We start from the raw sequence: 20,739 nt of genomic DNA on the forward strand, positions 1-20,739 counted from the left end.
TTACTCATACAATATACATGTACAGTGTAGTACATTTGTATGCAAACAAATTATATTTGAAAAATAATGAGCAAGAAATACATGAATAAGTCGGCATGGAAATTAAATCCGAAAATTTTTTCTCTGTGTCTTAAGGAAAACAGAAAGCAGAAGCAATTATTAAAATTATCTACAAAATTTTAATTTACAGCTTCTTTGTCATTTTTAAATTCTATTTGTTGGTTCCTGGCCAATTTCATTTAAAAAATATTCAGTTCAATACAAGGCTCATTTAAATTAATTTCATATGGAACTTCCCTTTTATATCCATATTCAAACATCAAAGTGTGTCATTCAATTTCATTTTCGAGCAGTCATTTACAAAATTTCTTGATTCAAAGTCAACTTAGCCCTTGCATTCATTCAATTTGGACAGACACCTCGGGGAGAGATTGATCAAGAATTCAATTTAATCAACCAGCAATTCCAACTTGCCTCTTTTCAAATTTGTCTCGTGCATATCACACAACTTGATTTTTATTCGCAATTATCAAAGTGGATTTTCCAGGAAGAAAAATCAAATATTTGTAAATATTCGAGGAAACAAGAACAAACGTTTTCAAGTGAACACAAAGCCATGGTTAGTTTTGGTACAATGCTTCCTGATTTGTATTTGCATATGGAAAGGAAAGCAGGCAAAATGTGAATAAAATAATGCAAAGGGAATAAAACCAAATTTTCTTTCATTACAAAACGATGGTTGTGATAGTTGTACGTACTTATGCAATTTTTTTCATTTGGGATGGCCAGAATTATCAGCAACGAAACCATCATCAATGGTACAGAGGATCCCCAGGACATCAAATTGTCCAACCTGGTGCATTAAATGTACCTAAACAATCACAAGAAAAACATCCTACGCTGATTTCAAGTGAATAATCCAACTTGAGACAGCTTTGCACAGAACGGTGTCCTAAGAAAAAGGAATTATGTAAGCAACACAAGAGTTTGTGGAATATGTACATGTACATGTATACCATTAACCCAAACCCTCCATGGTTAAAGAGCATTTATGGTACTTGAAAGATTCTCAACAATGACTCAAACAAGCCATATATCGCATCTAATTGAACACTTGAAGTTTGAAATGACTGTAAATGAAAACAATACAATGAGTAAAAAATCATCGCACCAATTCATTGAAGTCAGAAAAAATTTAATTGATAACTGGTGAAACTGAGACTTGAATACAATAAAATGAAAAGAATGACTAAAATACCCACTTGTTTGCACAAAAGCAATGCGATAGAATGAATGTGATACTTGTGAAAAAAAACAGTGTGAACAATATTGACAATCATGCACAAATTTGAGCATGTTGATGAAAATCATGTTTTTGCTTAGATTGGCCAGGAAAACAAACTAAATAATGCCTGGTTTACTGGAAGTAGTTAAGGTTCCAAGTTTCAAGATCCCATACGTTCCTATACATGTATTAAAGGTACACATTGACAGATGGGGGGATCATTTCCCTTCCTTCCCAAATACAGACAAAGCCCACAATTTAGCATCACCTCTCGGTAAGGTCATGAAAGGTTACATAAAGAAATTCCCAAATTACTTGGCCCCCCCCCCACCCTACACAAAAATTGGTTCTGGATTCACCCTCTGCCAGGGTATGGGGAAACGTTATTGCTTGTGAGTGCCCTTCTTTTATTTAAAAATAAACAAACCAGAACTCATGTTGTGGCTTTATTAAGGACTCTGCAAAACTGAGACGTGACTTTAATCCTTTTGTAGAATCCTCTTAGTGGCACGTGTACAATAGTGTCAGATACACAGAATTATCTCTCAAATGAAGACGAATAATAAAACCCTGTCTTTTTGTGTATATCTATTGGTGATTTCCCTCTTAGGCAAGCCAGCATGTTTCCAAACTGTTTCCCCCCACTTACCCAGCACAAATTCACACCTTAATATAGTATGAGAACTCCAAGGTACAATCTATCTAAACTGTATCTACCTCGGCTCAATGTCCCTGTTAGGTCTCATTTCTACAGCATCCATCGTCCTGAACTTTACAATGTCTGAAGTTGTATACAACCATTATGCGTAACTCGGATATGTTCTTGTGCTAACATTTATCATTTGACCTTCAGTGACCATCACCCTTTGGAGGCACAAGGAAGCTATATACCTATTACAAGTCAAGAAAGAAATGGTACGCTGTCATTGATGCATAAACCATGACATTATATTGTAGAGAAACAAGCACATGCTCCGTATACTTTACTAAATAATAAGCAATGAAGCTTCAAACCTACTTTGTAGTGCATTAAATAGGTTTATAACTATAACTAGTCTTTGAACATGTAACCCCAAATCATCACTTTTGAACATTAATGCAAGTTTGAAATATCCAGAAGAACTTTTCCATTAGTGCTGTTCTTTTTTCCCCCCAAAGAGAACTGACAATTGAATTTGTGAGGTAAATGACCAGGGGCATATCACAAGGTGAGTTTAAATGTAATAACGTTGGAAATTTTGTCAGTCAAGACAGAATTTGCTTCAGGTGGTGGCACAAGATCAACACTGAATTAGGGCACTTTCCGGTAGCAAATTTAGAATGCATTTGTAGACAACATGATGTCACCTAGATTTGCTTACAATCTATCGATGATTACAGGCAACAATTCTCTGGTGTCTCACTGGCACTGCCAACTACAATATAGGATCTTATTCAAAATTACATCAGCATTTTGTAATCTGCACGACACTCGGTTTATATGTGAAATGAGAGTCAAGATATCCTGGCTTAAATTCAACCATAGGCAACGTCCCCTCATGATATATGGAATTAACACAGTTGTCTAGTCACAAATTTGGATTATCTCGTCACAATCAAAACTACTAGTACAAAAAACAGTGCTTTACAGGACTTAAGACTTGTGTCATTCTCCCTCTTGAATGCTAGATCACTGGTTCAGAGGATAGATGAATTGAAAATACCAACAAAAAAGGTATTACTGCTATCTCTGAAATGTGGTTCTCATCAAACATTGACTCTAATTGTAAAAAGAGTTTAATAAGTGGTCAACCGGAATGCTACCCTCTGTTGACCTCATCACATCTCATTACAGTACATGCATTATAGTGACATTGCATTCATGTCTTTTAGAGGGAGTTTACAGCATGGTGTAGAGCACGTACATGTAGACCTAGAACACGATGTAGATTGAGTTGAAATCTGTCTCCATTGTCTCTGTTTGAGTCAGTCTAAGACCCACAACTATAATCACTTCAGTATAGCTTGTTTAGCAGAGCAAGGAGCCACAAAAGCGGTGATGGGGGTGTCTCCTTTCACATAGGAGATAATATTCAAGCCCAAAAATCTGTAACATGTCAAAGTCCCTGATCAACTGGAAGTATTATGGATATGGGCTAGACCATCACGTCTACCTAGGTCAGTTTCTGGCCTAATTTTGGCTGTTCTCAATCATCCACCATCACCATTGAAGACCTGCTTATTGAGTAGGCCTACCTTGTATCAACTCTAGACATACTTCAGACAAAATGGCCATCATCTGGGATCAGTATTCTAGGTAATTTCAACAAACTGGATACTGACTTCATTGGTTGTTTGACAGGACTTGACCAGATTGTCAACACCCCTACAAGGGGACTTGCCATGGCCTGGACAAAATCTTAACAAACCTGAAGAGTCACTACCATGCTCAAGTCACTGGTGACATGTCACCCATTGGATTAGGTGACCATAATACAGTTTTGTGGTCACCACTGAAGCCAATTTCATGGACCAAATTCCATTCAACACCAGATCGTACGACCAATTAAAGACTCTGAGAAACACGAGTTTGACCAGTGGACTACAAATCATGCTTGGAATGCCATCACGTTTGCACCAACATCCAGTGCCAAGGTGGAAGTCTCCTACCAATCTCTGCAGAATGCCCTGTATTAAATACCTTCCCACCAAGATTGTTTACGTTCACAACAATAACAAGCCTTGGATGACTCCTGAGATAAAATCCCTCGTTAAATGACGGAGGGATTTCAATCAAGGGAAAAGTAGTCTCTGGAAATTCCTCCGTAATAAGATTACTAGGCTTATAAAATTAGCCAGGTCTGCGTTTTACAGTGCAAGTATAAATAAGCTCAACATTGGCAATCCTAGGCAGTGGTGTCAACAAGTAAAGAAAATTGCTGGTTTTAAGTGTAACAAAGTTTCAACTTACCTGGTATTCATCCCTGGAGATTGCCAACATGATTAACAATTAAGTTCACCTCGGTATTAAGCAGATGATATTCCCTGTTTAGATCTGGGTAACCGACCTTACCTGCTTATTTATCCTCTGAATGGCCAGTTCCAGTTGTAAAGGCGCAACAGGTTTTCCCTACGCTCAAAAATGTTAATTGGGCAAACCTGGGGGGTCTGATTGCTTCCCACCCCGTTTGATTAGGAATTTGTCTTTGAGTTGTGCTTCCTGTTGGCCAATATCTTTAACTGCTCTTTTGGTGAAGGTATTATACCCGAAATCTGGAAAAAAGCATTTGTAGTACACTGTACCTACAAAAACCATCCTCAAAGCTTGGAGTGTCTTCGACCCATCTCGCTCACATATTTGCAAGATTTTTGAAGACTTTGTCGTTGAATGGATTCTACTGATATCAGACTTGCTATTGATAATTGTCAATTTGGTTCATTGAAGGGTTTATCTACGACCCACTGTTTAGTCAGACGTCTAGATGACATTCACACCATTCTCAATAAATCACAAAATTATGCCTCGGTAATTGCCGCTGATTTCAGTAAAGATTTCGACAGGGTTGATCAAAATATTGTCATTAATAAGTTTATCAAATTAGGTATTAGAACTTCTTTATTTCTTTGGATAGGAAGTTTCTTGTCAAACCAGTTACAGGCTGTTCGATTCAACATGTACAATGGTCAAGATGTATTTTTTTGCGTTGGGGAGATGTTAATTATATATAACGGCTTTGCCCTTACCCAACGTATATTAATAAACACTGTATGCTCAGTGCTTGTCCGAGAGCTTGCGAAAAAAACCTCACAAGCTTACTCGGGTGGGACTCGAACCCACGACCTCCTGCTTACTAGTGCAGATGTCTTAACCACTCGACCACCGAGCTTGCCGAGGTCGGCTGGCCGGTCCGAGTCAAATGAAGCAGCGGGTACTGCGAACTATTTTCAAGATGTATTTTTGCGTTGGGGAGATGTTAAACATATATAACGGCTTTAGACTGTAGCTTGTGACTTGACCTTAGACTGTAGCTTGTGACTTGACCTTACACTGTAGCTTGTGACTTGACCTTAGTCTGTAGCTTGTGACTTGACCTTACACTGTAGCTTGTGACTTGACCTAAGACTGAAGCTTGTGACTTGACCTTACACTGTAGCTTGTGACTTGACCTTACACTGTAGCTTGTGACTTGACCTTACACTGTAGCTTGTGACTTGACCTTAGACTGTAGCTTGTGACTTGACCTTACACTGTACCTTGTGACTTGACCTTAGTCTGTAGCTTGTAACTTGACCTTACACTGTAGCTTGTGACTTGACCTTAGTCTGTAGCTTGTGACTTGACCTTAGTCTATAGCTTGTGACTTGACCCTAGACTGTAGCTTGTGACTTGACCTTAGTCTGTAAGACTTATAATGGAAGTGACTACACCCCCTAATGAATTGAACACACATGTACAACTTGATGAATAATAACTGTCAAGTATTTTGACATTGGTGCACAGCACCATGTGAACCCCACATTATTATTTTGATATTCAATGTATTTTATTCAGTGTTCTACATGAAACGGTGGCAAAAGCAGGAAGTTCATCACTAATTCTATCTGGTTATAGAGTAGGATCCTTGACGTCCCTTGCATCTTTGGCATTTATTTGTCACCTTGTTGCTGAGGATGGTGGTGATGGCACAGTAGCTAGTCTCTCCTGGCAGATGAGCGTTGCTTCTTCTAAATCATGCTGGAAAATGAACAACAACATCTATCGTTTCAATGTGAAAAACTGGGTTCAACTGTATGTTTGTCTCAACAGTCAGAGGTTTCTATCAAAGCTGAGTCATTAGAGATGAATAAATTCTGGTTAGATTTTTTTCTCTATTCCTCCCAGGTAAAGCTGTCTAATGGGACAAACTGAGCTAATTAAATCAAGGACAAATGAAAAGGTTTTGGAACATTCCAGTGAGAAAACCTGCCATTTGCTTCAGTGTGACTGTATTCCCATTGGACCATTTGGCACTTAGAGATTATCCTGACAACATATGTGAAACTGGAAATGATGCATACGTGACCCAACTTGAAATGAGTTACCATTCTCCACAGCAACTTTGGAGTTAAAGGGTTTAAAAGAATCCTGCACAATGTAAATCAAGTTTCACTCATGTAACATTCATTTGTAACAGCTCACCAAACAGAGTGGTATATTGGTTTGCTCTTTCTTATCCAAACTACAACAAAATTACTGACAACATGGCCTCAAGATTTAAGTTGTGGGATCTGGTCACATATCTTTGGGGTCATGGCTGTTACCGAATAATCAAGGACTAAGAAGAAAGTCGGAACTCTATGCACAGAGAACAAGCAGGGAATGAAATAATCATATCAACTGATAGGTTACTGTACTATAACTTGAATTTTTAAATTAAAATTGTAAGGAAACATGTTTTTTTTACTTCACTATTAACACTTCCTTTTTTAACCGTTTTTTTTCTCACATCTATGTATATTCTGCACTCAACAGTTAAGATGTCTACACTAATACGCAGGAGGTCGTGGGTTCGAGTCCCACCCAAATAAGCTTGTGAATTTTATTCCCAAGCTCTCAGCCAAACACTGAATGTACAATGTTATGAATATTCGTTGGTGTAAGGGCAAAAATCAGTATTAAAAACTAACATCTCCCCCACGCCAAATATATCTTGAAATAACACTTCCTTGTTTTCTTGATTTTTGAGCAATATTGTTGTTTTTCATCAAAAGTTAGTGCAAGGCCATTCGGTGGCACTAGCCAGACACTGGTTCCATACATGGTTCAGCATATACATGTACATTGTACATGTACCTGTTTGGTACATGTACTGTACATGTACATGGAATCCCAATCATCCCAGTTCATGTTCTGTTTTCCTGCTACATGTACATTGCTTCTTTGACCTAGCAAATCAAAATGTTTCTCTGTCTACAACTATGTCCTGGTATGCCCTATAATAAGGGACAATTTCTGAACTATCATTCAACATGTGTTGTTCTCACAACTTCTGTGTCAGCATGTGTGCTGTTGTTGCAATTGCTTGTGTAATGTTCTGGAGCCATGCATATATGACCTTTTGCTGCCAATGTGTTGGAGTCTGCCATTGAAACTTGGGGGGGAGGTTGTAACCTACCAAAAACCTTTTACCCACTTAAGGGCAACAATGTTGCTAGATGCATCATGAAACCAAGTAAGTTTTGATTGTTTTAGTATAATTCGTGATCACGTGAACTTAATCCACACAATGACGCTGATGTGTTTGACAAAACATAATTTAGTTACTTTTTGTGGATTTAAAACTGACCAGCAATTCAACAGAAACATTTCATTCCAACAAAATGCCAACATAATCTCGTGGAATAATCCAAAAGAACATTCCAACTTGGTCTTCTGAAAAAAATCTCCAATCCTAAACAAATCTTTGCACATCAGAATGAACAAGTTTCACACAAATCACACTAGGTTTATGATTTTGCCTGTATGACGCACCTTTCAGTAGGACTACTAAGAGCCCAACTATTCAACAGGATATGAACCACATCTTAACGTTTGACAGTTCCACCCACCTGCAGAATGTGAACTCCTTTGAGTGAGAGCAGAATCAGCTCATACAGTCCATCTGACATCAAGTCTACGTACTTCAAGGCAAGTAAAGGATGAGCAAAGCTCCGCTGCCAGACAAGGTGATACTCCCCAGGACAATCATCCCTACCCTCATCATCAATATCATCCTGGCACTCCTCCAAGTCTTGCTCCCTGTCTTCTCTTCCATTAGTTCCTGTCATGTTTTCCTCTGCTCCTTCTTGGTCTCCCATCTCTAGTCTGGTCCCCGAGCCAAGCTCATCCCCTTCTGTCTTGCCATCATGGCTCTCAACATCTCCTTCTGATTTCATTGATTCCTGTGTTGTTGGTTTTCGGTCATCTCTTGAAAAGAATTTGTAGCACAGTAATTCCTACAAACATAACAACAGCAACAATTCAGTTATAATGCCACTCCTTAAAGAGTGTGCTTAAAATGAGGAATCACTATTACTTACATTCAATTCCCCCAAAGCAGTGTGGTAGTCAAGCCTGTCACAAGGCCTTTCACAAATCCCTTCACGAGTCCAGTCACAAGACCAATAACAGAATGAGTGATTAATATAGAGCACTTTTGTCACAGTTCATTTGATAAGCTTGAAATAACACTGCTAAAAAGCAAGAAATTAATGACAACTTTGGGCAAATCTTGACAATCAGACTACTTGGAGTTACACCATAGAGTTATACATAAAAACCAGAGCGCTGACTCATGTACAAGCGATGCCTGCAGGGCACACGTATCTATGTTTGTGCACAAATCTAGGGAAAACTTGAAATGTTGTACATCTGTTGTACGGCTATTTGCATATCTGCATCTGTATTCTAAAACGTTGCATCAACAAAGCCAATGCTCCAAAAACCTAAAAACACAATCAGTCAATAAGCATTTCACTTTGCTCTGCGCAAATAACCCAAATGCGTGCTGGTATGCACTGCAAATAAATTTTACCGTGACTTTTTTGAAAAGGATTTTATCAGTACCCGATGAGCGTTGCATTGAGATTACATAATCTGATATTCATTCTATCTGATTCCAAATGTTCTACAAGCAAGTGGATTAAAAATGTCTGTGCCCAGGACAGTGTCAACGTTTGACAGAGAATGAGAAGTTAACATTCTAGTAATTTAATATAACTCTATGAGCTATCCACACACAGCTGGATATCCCCCTAGCTGAAGCAATAACCCATCTACTTTCCCTTTGACTTCAACAACCAAATTCTACAGACGGATGTTTGGATTCAGTGAAACAGAGTCCAGCCAAACCTGCAACCCTTTTTCCCAATTTTGGATTGTTCTTCGCAGATATACCAACAGAATTTTATAATATCTCAAATTTCAAATTTCCTCTACTATTTCAATTTTTCTTAGGGGATTCTTTCACAAAATACAGTTTTGTCAAACAGGTTATGTGTAAATGGTCAGATGAATGGAGAAGACTGAATGACAATTTCCAAATCAAAACATTTCAAACTTGCTGTTACAAGATCGGCTTCGGAAAACATCAAGTTCTAAATGCACTGGAAACACGTCATGGAATGAAGGTAACATGATAAGCATTTCCTGTTCATGATCAGTCACAGACCTGTTTTGGGTTGTAAGAGAGTATGAGAACCAGGCCACTGCTCCTACCTGACCACAGGTTCCGATGAGTATCTTAATCAGTCATAGACCTGTTTTGGGTTGTAAGAGAATATGAGAACCAGGCCACTGCTCCTACCTGACCACAGGTTCCGATGAGTATTGTAATCAGTCATAGACCTGTTTTGGGTTGTAACAGAGTATGAGAACCAGGCCACTGCTCCAACCTGACCACAGGTTCCGATGAGTATTGTAATCAGTCATAGACCTGTTTTGGGTTGTAACAGAGTATGAGAACCAGGCCACTGCTCCAACCTGACCACAGGTTCCGATGAGTATTGTAATCAGTCATAGACCTGTTTTGGGTTGTAACAGAGTATGAGAACAAGGCCACTGCTCCAACCTGACCACAGGTTCTGATGAGTATCGTAATCAGTCATAGACCTGTTTTGGGTTGTAAGAGAGTATGAGAACCAGGCCACTGCTCCTACCTGACCGTAGGTTCCAATGAGTATCTCGTTCTCAGCATCCCAGTCTACATCGGCAACGCAAGCACATAGGGTACAGTCATAACAATCACTGTCTGGTAAGATCATCTGTCTCTTGAAGCCATTACACACAATGTTCCTAATAAGAGGTAAAGATAAAGCAACGTGAAACAAGGGTAGTATGGTAGTAATGAGCAAACATTACAATTCAAACGACGTATTGAGTCTGTGAGCTTCGTACAACAGGTCAAGACCCTCGTCATTTCAACTGAAGTGAAGAACACTTCGTGTGGAAAAAATATTGCAAAGAATTCACAACAGAGGTATAACTGCTGTGATGTTTCTATCAAACCTAAGGATGCAGAGCGCCCTCACTGAGGGCGATATGAGTCCCTCAGGTGTTATAACATCATATCCCACATCACAGCAGTTAACAATTGGGAAGTGTTGACTAATTAATACACAGATGCCACAAATGTAGCCACGTCACACTTGTGCATGTGTCAACCATGTTCTTAAAGTGAAGGCTTGTGAGTTATTCAGCAAGTCACAACTAGCTTAACAGGCATTTCAAGCATTTCAAGTACGACCTGTGCAGATAGAGCACTGTACCTCCACAGCACTGCCTAATTCTCATTGTTGAAAGCAAAAGAGTTAATACTGACTGATACCCTAACAAACACTGACACTGCTGAGTCCAAACTGACATAATAACATGGCCACATGGGGTTAACCAATGATAAAGGCTAGCATCATTCATGAGGTTGTGTGCAACTGTCAGAAATTCTGTTATATGTACATATTATTCCTGATTATGGCAACATGGTCGCCAGGAATAAACGAGGGAAAGTGCAAGCAACAGCATCCCCTGGGTTCTACAGACTGTAGGCTTGAACTAGTAGAATATGCACCCATGCCAAGACATCTACGTCCACAGTGTCTTGACTAGGACACTAAGCACACAGCAAGGTGCATTTTGGTTCATACACCCACACCCAAAGAGTCTTGACTAGGACACTAAACACACAGCAAGGTGCATTTTGGGTCAGACACCCACACCCAAAGAGTCTTGACTAGGTCACTAAGCACACAGCAAGGTGCATTTGGGGTCAGACACCCACACCCAAAGAGTCTTGACTAGGACACTAAGCACACAGCAAGGTGCATTTTGGGTCAGACACCCACAACCAAAGTGTCTTGACTAGGTCACTAAGCAAACAGCAAGGTGCATTTTGGTTCATACACCCACACCCAAAGGGTCTTGACTAGGACACTAAACACACAGCAAGGTGCATTTTGGTTCATACACCCACACCCAAGAGTCTTGACTAGGTCACTAAACACACAACAAGGTGCATTTTGGGTCAGACACCCACACCCAAAGAGTCTTGACTAGGTCACTAAGCACACAGCAAGGTGCATTTTGGTTCATACACCCACACCCAAAGTGTCTTGACTAGGACACTAAGTACACAACAAGGTGCATTTTGGTTCATACACCCACACCCAAAGAGTCTTGACTAGGACACTAAGCACACAGCAAGGTGCATTTTGGTTCATACACCCACACCCAAAGTTTCTTGACTAGGACACTAAGCACCCAGCAAGGTGCATTTTGGTTCATACACCCACACCCAAAGAGTCTTGACTAGGACACTAAGCACACAGCAAGGTGCATTTTGGTTCATACACCCACACCCAAAGTTTCTTGACTAGGACACTAAGCACCCAGCAAGGTGCATTTTGGGTCAGACACCCACACCCAAAGAGTCTTGACTAGGTCACTAAGCACACAGCAAGGTGCATTTGGGGTCAGACACCCACACCCAAAGAGTCTTGACTAGGACACTAAGCACACAGCAAGGTGCATTTTGGGTCAGACACCCACACCCAAAGAGTCTTGACTAGGTCACTAAGCACACAGCAAGGTGCATTTTGGTTCATACACCCACACCCAAAGTGTCTTGACTAGGACACTAAGTACACAACAAGGTGCATTTTGGTTCATACACCCACACCCAAAGAGTCTTGACTAGGACACTAAGCACACAGCAAGGTGCATTTTGGTTCATACACCCACACCCAAAGTTTCTTGACTAGGACACTAAGCACCCAGCAAGGTGCATTTTGGTTCATACACCCACACCCAAAGAGTCTTGACTAGGACACTAAGCACACAGCAAGGTGCATTTTGGTTCATACACCCACACCCAAAGTTTCTTGACTAGGACACTAAGCACCCAGCAAGGTGCATTTTGGGTCAGACACCCACACTCAAAGAGTCTTGACTAGGACACTAAGCACACAGCAAAGTGCATTTTGGGTCAGACACCCACACTCAAAGAGTCTTGACTAGGACACTAAGCACACAGCAAGGTGCATTTTGGTTCATACACCCACACCCACAGTGTCTTGACTAGGACAATAAGCACACAACAAGGTGAATTTTTGGTTCTCTTATAACCAAGAATTGATTCCGATTGTTTCTCTTTAATTGTTGTGAGGATTAGAGTATTTCATTACAGTCACTGTTCAAGTAAAGTTGGCAGAGAAACTCATGGACAAGAAACAACCAAATAATTCTTGGTCATGACTGCCCTGACACATCCCCAGCTACTGCTACTCAAATGTCTACCCACTCTATCTCTGTCACTAATGAGGGTTCTTGTGCCAAAAAAGACAAAAGGTGTCACTCTAGCGATTCCAACTACACCATACTCAAATCTGGGCCATATTCTGTAGCACAACATGCCATTCTAACATACCTTCAACAATAAAGTCATAGACTAATCTGGGAAGAAATCATCATTACAGTGGCATCGTACACTCATGTACATGTACCTGAACTTGCATTTAGGCAAATCAAATAGGTTAAAGTGGCAAGTAACTCTGTGTACCATCTGCAAGCAAGGTGCCATCATAGTAATGGCTACTCATTCTAATTGCCAAATCAGTCTATACAGGAGGTACATGTATATCCCAAGGCCCAGACTGGCATACGTATTATGCTATGAATGTAGCCATGGTAACTATATTCCCTCCCATATTCCCAGCATGCACCTGTATACTACAGCCACTTCTAATGCACTAGTCACCAGCAAGTGCCATTCCTCCATCCCAGGGCTCTGATTCACATCTCCTTCTTCATCTCCTGGAGGCAGAAATGAGGGCTTCTTGACTGGAGTGTGCGTCTTGAAGAGTTTGACACAGGTAATAGCACTGTCATGTTGCACATCCCAAGTCTGCAAGACTTCTGCATCTGAAGATGTCATAAAACAGAAACCATGATCCTGGGCATCTTCACAATAAGAACAACAGTGCTTTGAATAATCCTGGCAAACTGATCTCACCAGCGCTCCATATGTGAGTAGTTCACACACCATGAAGCATGGCTGATGAGTTTATACATCTAACAGCACAAACAGGTGCCACGTATCATGGGGCCTGACACTTAGGGTAAGTAATTCCCAATCATAAGGTCTGGGGTTCGAATCCAGTCGCTAGTGTTTTGGTCTAAAGAAAGTCACTTTATCCCTAAATGCCCTCTCCACCCAGGAGTAGGAATGTGACTCTGTGGTTGTTTTTTGTTTTGAAAAAAGCTTGCTCAAATTGTATACCCCCACAGAGCTGAAAATGGTTTAAGAACAGTGTATGGGCAAATGGAGTAGGGAGAAGAAAGTGTAAAGTGCATTCAGAATCTGTTGATATGTTGAAATGTGATATGCAAAACATCAAGACATATTGCATCTGATAGTGAGATACTGATTTTTAACATCTGTCATTTTCTTTGTCAATAACAAGCAGTCCACTCACAATAAACAAATCTCTCAACACACCACCCTCCATGCAGTGTGCTAGTCATCCTGTAATGTCACACCGCCAATGCCACAGTCCAGGTGACAATACACTTAAACATTTCCTTCTTTGTTTTTTTCTCAAGGTTCTGCACCACAGAACTTTATGGAACATTTCAATAATTGACAGTCCTACTCATATCTCTGGATACCATATATGACATACCAGTCCAAGGTATCTATTCCTGAACCCCAAACTAAGTAACCAGAGACAGTATAAATTACAAATATTCATAAGTACCATTGGCTTTGCAATTTTCAGAGTTGTAACAAGTCAATAACAAGTTATCCGGTTTCAATTCTACAATTCTACTCAAGTTTTAACCTTTTGGCCTGGTTCTCTCATACTCAGTTACAAACTTACACTCTGCTTGGTAGGATACCAGTGACAATCTGACATAGCCATTCTGACAACCCACAGCCGTCAATCGCCTGTCGTTTGGAAGCAGCTGACAGTGTAACCACAGAGCACTGCAACAGAAAAAAAAATAAAAGATGTGGACACGGAAGTAATGAGACATAACCATGTTTGCCTTACTGTGATCAGTGATTAAACAAATGACTGAGTCAAGCCTAAGATGATACCCAAATAAGGTATGTTGTGGCTGTGGCTTTGATTCTACCATTAATACACTGTGGTGACAGACTGTAGCCGTACAAAACCTTTCTTTAATTGGACAGGATCAAATAGAAGCCATACATTAGTGACTGCTTAGTCTTGATACAAGCCCATGATGATTTATTTTCTGACAGCTGGAGAACACTACCACTAACAAACCACGGCAAGACACCTACTGACTGATGTGATTGCAGTCAGAATACATACATAAATTGGGTCACATCCACTTACTAATGATAGCTCCTAGCTGCAAGATGAGCTATCACAAATACCACAATATGAAACCACATGACTAACTGAAACGCTGGCAATTCCACTTACATGCTGGGGAGGTCCTCAAATTCAGGGAAGAGGTCCTCTATTGGATGCTCCGAGAAACGACTTGATGATTCCTTGTCCTTTCAACAACAAGAAAATTACAAGAGCTCTTACCACTGTTACAATTTTAGGTTGAATTAAGTTAAATAGTTTGTTTGGAATTATCCATTTCAATTTATCAGGACATTTTCAACTTACAAGCTGCCGTGTGTCTTCCCACACAGAAAGCAAAAACTGTAATTGTTTAGATTTTGAAGCCTACGGTTTGCTTCTTTACCAAGAACCTTAGGCATTAGGGAGTGTCTTATATTTCAGAACAGTTGCAATGTTCTCTTCAAATGCCTTGTTCTTATTCCAGAATGGGAGGCTATGGTACTGGGAACATGGCATCCTCATCAGAAAGCTACCTAGGGACGGTGTATACATGAAGAAGACTATTTCCTCAATGATGGAACATTCTGATTGAATGCTATTGGTCCACTGGAAACAGTCAAACAGAACATGGCGCCTGACTTTTGTGACAAAATGGCACAGAACACGGTGAAATGCAACAGGAAGTCACTGTCACGTTTGTAGTGTTTCCCTGATGGTTTCACATATCTGCAACAACTCAGCACTCCACAACCTGTTCCTCATGTGTTTCAGCTTTATGTATAACTAAACTGAGACCAGAAAGTGATTTCTTTTGGAAATAATAAACTATGTCAATTTTAATATCAAACCTGACAGATAAATATTGCGCCATTCATTCCATAGGGAAATCAAACATTCAAAAGAACATAAAATGCTCTACTTTATCATTCAAACTACCTCTATGGCCTGTATGCCTATTCACAAGTATAAAATGTTTTGGCCATTAAAACATTTGCAAAAAATTATAAAATGGGAAACAGTGCTAAGAATGGTTAGCCACCTGTTGATGAACAGTTATTTTCAGGCCTTGCTCTCTTACACAAATCAGGGACACTGCCATCCAAGGACTGGGCTTTGATGTAAAGGATAATGCTGTGGAACTGGTTGAGAGACAGGTTCTAAAGCATACTGTACAGAAGCAGTATGAGCTATGAGGCAATATAGCTTGATGCCATCCATTGATTGCATTGATTTATGCATAATGATGTGTCAGTCCCAAAATAATCATTCCCAACCTGTTTCCTAAATAAGACCTGGTCGTGTCGTGGTGGAAAAGGTTTTATCTAACTGGACTTTTGAAGTTTTTGAGGTTTTCCATTTTTGTGGTTTTAAAATAATTGGGCTTTTTGTTTTTAGTTTTTATTTTGTGGGTGTTGATGGATGAGGAACAGCGTCTACTTCATTCATTTTCTGAAGAAGTTTCAAATGACATGGATCCGTATGTCAGTTACAGAGAAATGTATTGCTTTCATTTGTTTGCACTGTTGCAGAATATAACCACTGCCTGACGTTTGGCCTTTCAAGGACACTTGGCTTTGCCTCGTAAAATAGAATAGTCAAGATTTCACCTCATGTTTTTTTGTTTCCACTTTAAACATTTATTATTTTGGCATGCAACAGTAACCTCACATGCTTTCAATGTCTTCTGTATAGTAATAAATTTTACTGCGCAATAAATTAATATATTATAAAGAAATGAATATTGTTACCTTTGCATTATTGTCTCAATTGAAATAAAGTATTTGTGTACTTTTTGTTTCTAACTGCCTTAATCTTAAACAGACCATGCTTTTCAGCAAGGGCCTTGACAATGTGTTGACCACCACAACAATGGCCTGGTAACTTCATTCCTTAAAGCTCGCACTGGTATGTGTAGGCTACCTTTGAGACCACATCAATCAGAAAGACTGAAAAGCTGGCAGCAAGGGGTTACAAATACGAGATGAATCACGATCCTTGTGGTAGCTGCAGTGTATATTGACAGGCTATAAAAGCTCAATTTCTATTATTAGGAAACTTGGATAGTTATACAGCATTTAAGGGCAAACAAAATGGTTTATTTTAGATTCAGAGAGGTTTTCTTTCTTTGCAATGCATCGAGACTGCAGTGGAAAATGGGAATCACAATCACAACTGGTACCGGTTTTAACTGATAAAAGGCTAAATACACAATATGAGGCTAAAACAAGGCTCCTGTAAGTCCATACTGAAAACTGCTCACAAATATTTTATTGATGTGTCCAAAAGACCATGATAAGGACTTTCTTTCATCTAAGTTTCATTGCTCAAAAACGTGCACTAATGATCCCATAGCTACTCAAAGATAGGTATAACTATGAAGCAAATCTAGGGGTACCCTTCAGTGAAGGCTTACCTCTGCCTCTTAAATACATTTTCCCCTCAATTTGGATATCAGGTTTAGGGCAGGACACAACCTCTAAGCCCTGCAAATTTAAATGTGCTGCTGCTTTCCATTGTTAAACAGCAAGCGTTTAAACTTGTGTAGCCCAAAATCATCAAAATCACACATACTTTACTTAAAAAGTACATAATTGGGTCATTTGTCCTGAAGATGAGGTCGGATTGACCTAATATTTCGCACCACCTCAAGGCTACCTGTGATCCCCATACACATCAAATTTCAGCCAAATCCGTTGACCCCACCTTATTACATTCTGCATGGTCCTCTCTTGAAGAAATGTAGACAATGGGGTTTTGAGATTCGACCTTGACAGAGGTGAATTTTTTGGAGATTGATCAATGCTTTCCTTGCAAATAACTACAAACAGCTTAAAAATTAATGGGTACATTTTTACTAATTGGTTAACACCTACCTCCTTGTATAAATGAATCTTGCTATCGCCTCCTGTCAGAAGGAAGACAGTATCTCGTTGTCCATCTTGGATTATGCTTAAAGGAAAAATAACTTTACCGATTTAATTTCTTTCTTCATGAATTGCCTCTTGCAGAATTTGAGGATATTTGACCCCAAAGGCTAACTACACTAAATGTTTACAAAGTCCAAAACAGTGGGGAAAAGGTTGAAGATATGGAGACAAGGCAAAGTCATCACAAACACTTTCAAGTTTCAGTCTTCCTCTGAAAACCATACAAACAGTACATCACAATCAGCAAGAAATTCTACAAAGGATACTTCAGAGGAACAATGCATACATATTATGGAAACACCTATTTACATATGTACATACACATGATTTTTACAATTTGGTAAAGGCTAGTGGTGATATGTTGAAGAAAAATCAAAAGTCGGCTTGCTTGAGGAAACTTACTCTGTGTGGCACAAATAATAAGGAATGAAGTCCAAGAGATGCTCTATGTTGTTCCATAACTCTGCAAAATTTTTACAAGGAAACAAAATATCAATACATAACAGAGATTTCAGTTGCATACATGTGTCATCTTTGGTACATTTAGACACTACATTGGGTGATGGCTCCAAATAAACAGCATAGAAAGAGACCAGTGGATGCATTCTGTTGAAATCATACAGGATTTGGACCAAATTTTCTTGGTTTCTTCCACTTCTGAAAAATCTCAAAAATCCACAATGGTCCAGGAAAAAAGCCAGTTTTTGAAACCTTAAAGAGCACCTCTAAGAAAACAAGTTCCTCTGATTTTATCTAATCAAATAAAAATGGAAGCATTCAAATCAAATGATTTGATAGTACTGGATAAGCCCTTGTGCATGCCAAACAATGGCTACATGCATTGTTTGCAATGCACAAGGGTTTATCCACTATGAACACAGGGAAAGGGTTCTACTTGTTTTCTCTGTTTTTTCCAAATGATGCAAGCTACATTCAGAATTCGCAACTTGGCATGAACAGAAAAAAGCCAGTTTTAGCTTGTTATAGTTGAGCACTGAAGACAAATGACATACACTGCATTCGATTTGGATGCTTCTATATTTATTTGAACAGATAAAATCAGAGAAAACATGTTTTCCTTAGAGGTGCTCTTTCATTTTCCAGGAGTATCAAGTCACATGTAAACTAAGTTGTGCCTGGGATCTACTTTTCGAAAACCCTTACCAGACCTCCTAACTGATTTTGTAGGATCTGGGAGGGTTCAAATTAATTGTGGGATACATGTAGCTGCTTTGCTTACGTGAGTCTCTGTCCAAGTTAAAATCTGCATCTTTTTCCCATGGATAATAGATGTTGAAATAATGACTGGGGCTGTCACTACCGTCATCCTGAGACAAGAAAACAAAATAAGGAACATTTTGCCTTTTTTTAAAAGCCAAAATAATACTGTATTGCCCACAAGTGATTAATGGTCTGTCCTTGCCCTGAGTTAAAACTGGCCAACCCATGACAAATGTAAAGCTGAATTAGAACTTTTCAGCCATAAAAATCAAAACAATTGAATGAACTATTCAATTCAAATAAAAGATATACTGTTGGATCTGACCTTGGTGAATGTGATGCCAACAACTAGACCAGTTGATTCAGGTTGTTTGGTGAAAGCGCTGATTGATGCTAACTCTGCATCATCTACAAAAAATGTAAGACATTATATCAAATCCAGTCACAAGTTACATATAGCTAACTGATTACTCATTTTTAATGTGTTTGGTTCTTTGATGTGCATTTTTTCAATGATCTGCAGAGAAGTAAATATTTCTTGATGAATATACATGTATGTAAGCTAACCTTGTCCTCTTTCCAGGAAAATCATACCAATTTCAACTAAATAATAAATTCTGCTGTATAATGTCAAAATATTTTGACATTCTTACTGAAAAGTAGTTAAAAGAAAGGGTTAGAAATCTACGTGTATCCTTACAGTAGGCATCTTGGCTTAGTCAAGTAAGATTAACTTCTGAAAATGGTTGAGCCCATATAGTGAGGTCAGCCATGATTTCTTAATGCATGCCCAGTGTGTGCACACAAAATAGTAACACTGTTGAGCACAATGTTTGAAAGTTTGCGAAGTCACAAGTCGCACGTGCAATTTTTAATTTTTAGACATTGCGCACAGCGTTAAAAAGAATATTGCCTTGTGACAGCAATTAAATTCCCCTGTCGACATTTAATTTGGACTTTGCTCTCCTCTAAAAAAAATTCCTTGTGGGAGCTATTAAATTCCCCTGTTGAAATTTAATTTGGAACAACTCCGTACATGTATTAATTAGAAAAATATTGGCAATAAAAGTAGGATCTCAGACAAAATAAGTAACAATCAGGGAAAATAACTATTTTGAAAAGACCCCTAAAACTACTAGTTTGTATTAGAATTCCAGCCTTCGCTCAAGACAAGAGTTTCCCAGCTTGACTAGTGCCCTATGCAATGTAGGCCTAATTGTTATCGCATCAAAATGAATGAGGTTAGTATGGTTAGTAAAACTAGCTCCAATTTCTTAGAAAATTGTTGGTCTGATGGTCCAAAAACTAGGTTTTCCAAATTTTAAAGAATCTGGATCAGCTTCAGCTCCTTTTCCATGTTTTCCCAGCAAAAATTGTTTGACTTTGTCTCAGTTTGAGAAAGTCATGAAAACGGAACTGTAGAGAAAAGTACATGTACTTCATAAGGGTTCATCTTGTCTCCTTAAAAAGCTTGGGTCAAAATCCCACAGTGTTATGACCTCCTAATGAGTGAGAATGCTAGAAGCACAGAGCAATAAAACATGCCAGGTGGCAGAAAGCACACGGGTTGCCTTCCATTTTGTGTACAAGCGCTAGGCTAGTAGTGATAGGCCTACATGTACTACTACTAGTACATAGTACTAGTCAGTTAATACATGCTACAGTAACATATACATGATGTACATACCTGGGTTATTGTAAATGAACTGCACTTCCCGGGCAACTGGCTTCAAATTCCCCTTGTTCTTGACGTATTCCAGGCACAAAACATTATCTTTGAGAGGTGCAACAAGTACTTTACTACCTCCGTCAGGAAGACGGAAAGAAGTCAGTCCATAAACATTACTCTGGTTGGATAAACATGCAAAGTGAGCCTCCCAGAAGCAACATGACAGCGACATTTTGAATGTTGCATGCTGGGAAGGTAGGCGTTAACCATTTTGTTTTAGGGGAGGTACAAATATTCGCACTTATTCCTAACTATATGTA

At 39.2% G+C, this 20,739-nt stretch overlaps 1 protein-coding gene across 1 annotated transcript; it reads right to left on the bottom strand.

Annotated features, from left to right (window-relative positions):
• Positions 1-156: 156 nt before the first annotated feature.
• kptn (kaptin, actin binding protein) lies at positions 157-20,674 on the bottom strand. Its single transcript, XM_022252454.2, has 11 exons — positions 20,438-20,674; positions 19,076-19,158; positions 18,770-18,857; positions 17,932-17,992; positions 17,476-17,551; positions 14,732-14,808; positions 14,156-14,262; positions 12,998-13,196; positions 9,941-10,076; positions 7,853-8,239; positions 157-5,999 (listed from the first exon to the last, which is right to left on the bottom strand). The coding sequence occupies exons 1-11, from the start codon at positions 20,649-20,651 to the stop codon at positions 5,919-5,921; spliced, it is 1,509 nt and encodes a 502-aa protein (XP_022108146.2). The 5' UTR covers positions 20,652-20,674; the 3' UTR covers positions 157-5,918.
• Positions 20,675-20,739: the final 65 nt, after the last annotated feature.

The sequence above is a fragment of the Acanthaster planci genome, linkage group LG01, assembly GCF_054643075.1.
Source record: "Acanthaster planci isolate LZ-2023a linkage group LG01, COTS_SCS, whole genome shotgun sequence".
NCBI lineage: Eukaryota > Metazoa > Echinodermata > Asteroidea > Valvatida > Acanthasteridae > Acanthaster > Acanthaster planci.